Source organism: Lupinus angustifolius, unplaced genomic scaffold (assembly GCF_001865875.1).
Source record: "Lupinus angustifolius cultivar Tanjil unplaced genomic scaffold, LupAngTanjil_v1.0 Scaffold_928, whole genome shotgun sequence".
NCBI lineage: Eukaryota > Viridiplantae > Streptophyta > Magnoliopsida > Fabales > Fabaceae > Lupinus > Lupinus angustifolius.
Window position 1 is genome coordinate 1 of NW_017728251.1, and position 3,569 is coordinate 3,569.

The following is a 3,569-nucleotide window of genomic DNA, read 5'->3' on the forward strand; positions in this document are numbered from 1 at the left end:
TATATATATATATATATATATATATATAGATAGAGTAGTTAAAGTTGAAAGAATTCCACGTTATGATTCAATTGATGAAAGAAGAGCACTCCAATTGGATTGACTATAGTAAAAAATGGAAGAAATAATGACGGTTAGCCGTGTTTCACTCCGTTATGTCTTGTCTGCCACGTGATGATCACTACCACCACCGCAATCCGTAATCATAGAGTCCTTTCGTTTCCAATTTTGGACTTCACCTTTTTTCTTCAACAAACTTCAACTCTTCCCCTCAAACTCACTATGTACCAAAATAACAACATCACTACCCCATTCTTCTTCTTCAACAACAACAACAACAATGGGACTCTTTTCTAATCCCAAACAATCTCCTCGTTCCCCTTCTTACCTCTTTCCCTCAGTCATTGCTCTCTGTCTCTTATCCCTTACCGTACTTCTCCTCTACAAGGTGGGTCCTTCCCTCATTTTTCATTTCACTTTTTCACTTCCTCCTTCAACTATTACATTATGTTATCAGATTTTAAATTGTCTATACAAATTTATTATTATCAGTCAAATATCATTTTATATGTTTTCAAGGTTTCCAATTATAACCAACAAGAAATAGATCTAGTGGTGTAAGACTTGTTAGATCCAAGAAAGACCACCAAATGGTCGATAGTTCGATTTTGAGAACAACACTTGTTGGAAGGGACAACTACGCATCATCTACCAGTGGTTTCCAATTATAGCCATGCTCAAGGTTTTAAAAGTTAAAATACTTATCATTTTAGAAAATTGTGAAAAGATGACCGAGAGTGCCATACTTTACTCCATTTTTCTATTCCCCTTCACAGCTTTTTTCTTCTTTCTTTGCGGCATTTAATGAAACAGGTGGACGACGTCGTTTCACGAACTGGAACAGTGGTTGGTCACAACCTAGAACCCACGCCGTGGCACGTCTTCCCTCAAAAGACCTTTGACGATGAGCCCCCACAGCGCCGCGCTGTCAAAATCATACAATGCTCTTACCTCACCTGCCGTTATGCGGCCGAAGATATCACCATCTCGGACAGCACATTCGAAAAACAACCCAGTTCGGATTGTCCCGATTTCTTCAGGGCAATCCGAAGGGACCTAGAGCCCTGGGTTTCAACCAGGATTTCGAAGAAACACATTGAGGAGGCGCAGAACTACGCGGCGTTTAGGGTGGTGATTGTTGGAGGGAAAATGTATGTGGATTACTACTATGCTTGTGTGCAGAGTAGGGCTATGTTTACTATATGGAGCTTTTTGCAGCTTCTGAGAAAGTTCCCTGGTTTGGTACCTGATGTGGATTTGATGTTTGATTGCATGGACAAGCCTACTATTAACAGGACTGAACATCAATCAATGCCTTTGCCATTATTTAGATATTGCACCACCAAGGAACACTTTGATATTCCTTTCCCTGATTGGTCTTTTTGGGGTTGGTAAGACTTCACTTGCCATTCTGACTACTTCTTATCATATTTCCTTATTGCTATGTAGGGAAGGGGAACTCTATAATGTTTTTTATTAGGCAAGTATTGACAAATCATTAGTTTATTGTTATTGTTGATTAATCATTAATTATCATAATAAATGACTTGTTCATAAATTATTGACCGAATCCATATCATTTTGGTATATAGATTTATGTAAGAACTTTTCATGTGTCATTCATTCAGTGCCTTTCAATTTTTTATGGACTTGCTTATTTCCATTCTAGGATAATAAGTTAGATCTCAATTTTTTAATTCGAATGGAGATCTATGGTCTCTTGCTAGGAGGGAGAATTTAAGATGATGTACAAGAAAAGTAATGGCATGCAGGAGATTCAATTGCGACATGTGTGATTGGATTATCTAATTTTGTATTCTGAAGAACTTGTGATAAAAATCTTATTGAGTGAGCTTTTAAAAAATGCAATTTTTCCTCTAATGATTAAGTAAATCCAAACATACTTTAAGCAGTTTTGGAAAGATTCCGTGTAGCTTTTGTAAATGCATCTGGGCTCTCTTGGTTATTCTTTTTTGGAAAAACTATGTTTAATTTTAATGGCAAAGTTAACTATGATGGATCAAGCTTTTGTTGTGGTTTACTGGTTTAATCCAAATGATGGCGTGTGATGCCATTTGCAATTGTGGTTGATGTGTCTGTATCTATAGTTACTAGCTGGGCTAGGATTAATACATGGCCAATATTTTCTATATTGTGCTCTAATAAGAAGTCCATGTTACTACTTGCTTGATAATTCTGGTTTGTTGTTTTGCTGTGACAATTCTTTCTGTTCTATGTTTGTTGCCCAGGCCAGAGATAAACATACGAACCTGGCAGGAGGAGTTCCTAGATATCAAGAAAGGTTCTAGAGCTGTAAGTTGGAAAGATAAGGTTCCGCTGGCATACTGGAAAGGAAACCCAGATGTTGCATCTCCTGTTCGTCTTGAATTATTAAATTGTAATGATTCTGGGCAGTGGGGAGCACAAATTATGCGCCAGGTTGGGTTAAATTACCTTACAGAATTTTGAAAAGTCACATTTATGGTTCGGAATTTTGAAAAGTCACATTTATATACCAAATCGTAGTTGTCTGATCTGTCTTTTGATATTCATGCAGGATTGGGGGGAAGCAGCTAGAAGTGGCTTCAAACTGTCAAAACTTTCAGATCAGTGTAATCACAGGTGGGTATGCATTTGTCTATATCTTTGAACATTATTCAGAAGCCAATGCATGCCAGTTTGACTTAAGAGGCTTCACAATCTGATTAGATGAAAAAAGGGTGGCCCAATGCAGACACTCTCACCTAATGGGGTCTTGGAATGGTAGATGTACACAGCCTTACCCTCACAAGGGGGGAGAGGCTATTTCCAAGATTTGAACCCATGACCTCTAAGTCACAAGGCAAAAAACTTAACTGTTGCACTAAGATCCATAATCTGATTAGATGGAAAATAAAAAATAGTTACACAGAAATGGGATGTTATTTGGTTATATACTTATATTTATGTGTCATTTTTTTAAAAGTTACATTTATGGTTAGGATTTTTTTTTTATCATTTTGATGATCATCTCCCTAAACATACATAGGGGATGCAAATTAGGAAATAAATAAAATACAAAGAATTGGGATATTGTTTGGTTATATTTATAAGTTTCATTTTGAAAAGTCACATTTTACTGATTTGAATCTTTCTTTCATGCTGCTATCATCTCCTTCCTTCATCTTCATTAATTTACTTCTTCCTGCAGGTACAAGATCTATGCTGAAGGGTATGCATGGTCTGTGAGTCTGAAATATATTCTCGCATGTGGTTCAGTTACACTAATTATATCACCCCAGTATGAAGATTTTTTTAGTCGTGGCCTTATCACGCAGCAAAACTATTGGCTTGTTGATCCTCTAGAGCTATGTCCATCTATAAAAAGTGCTGTTGATTGGGGAAACCAACATCCAATTGAGGTAATTTCTTATGCATTCTCCTAGATTCCATTGTTTAGTTTTGATCCTTGAAGACCAGTACAGTGTGGTATATATTCTCTCCAGTTCATATATATATATATATATATA

General features: G+C 36.7%; 1 protein-coding gene across 1 annotated transcript; it reads left to right on the forward strand.

Moving 5' to 3' along the window:
• Window positions 1-71: 71 nt before the first annotated feature.
• On the forward strand, window positions 72-3,461 carry LOC109341925 (O-glucosyltransferase rumi; the record flags this gene model as incomplete). Its single annotated transcript, XM_019579899.1, is given in 5 exon segments — window positions 72-448; window positions 874-1,451; window positions 2,310-2,499; window positions 2,618-2,682; window positions 3,251-3,461. Coding segments are annotated over 5 exon segments (1,152 nt in total), but the record flags the coding sequence as incomplete, so codon positions are not given.
• Between the last annotated feature and the right edge of the window lie 108 nt (window positions 3,462-3,569).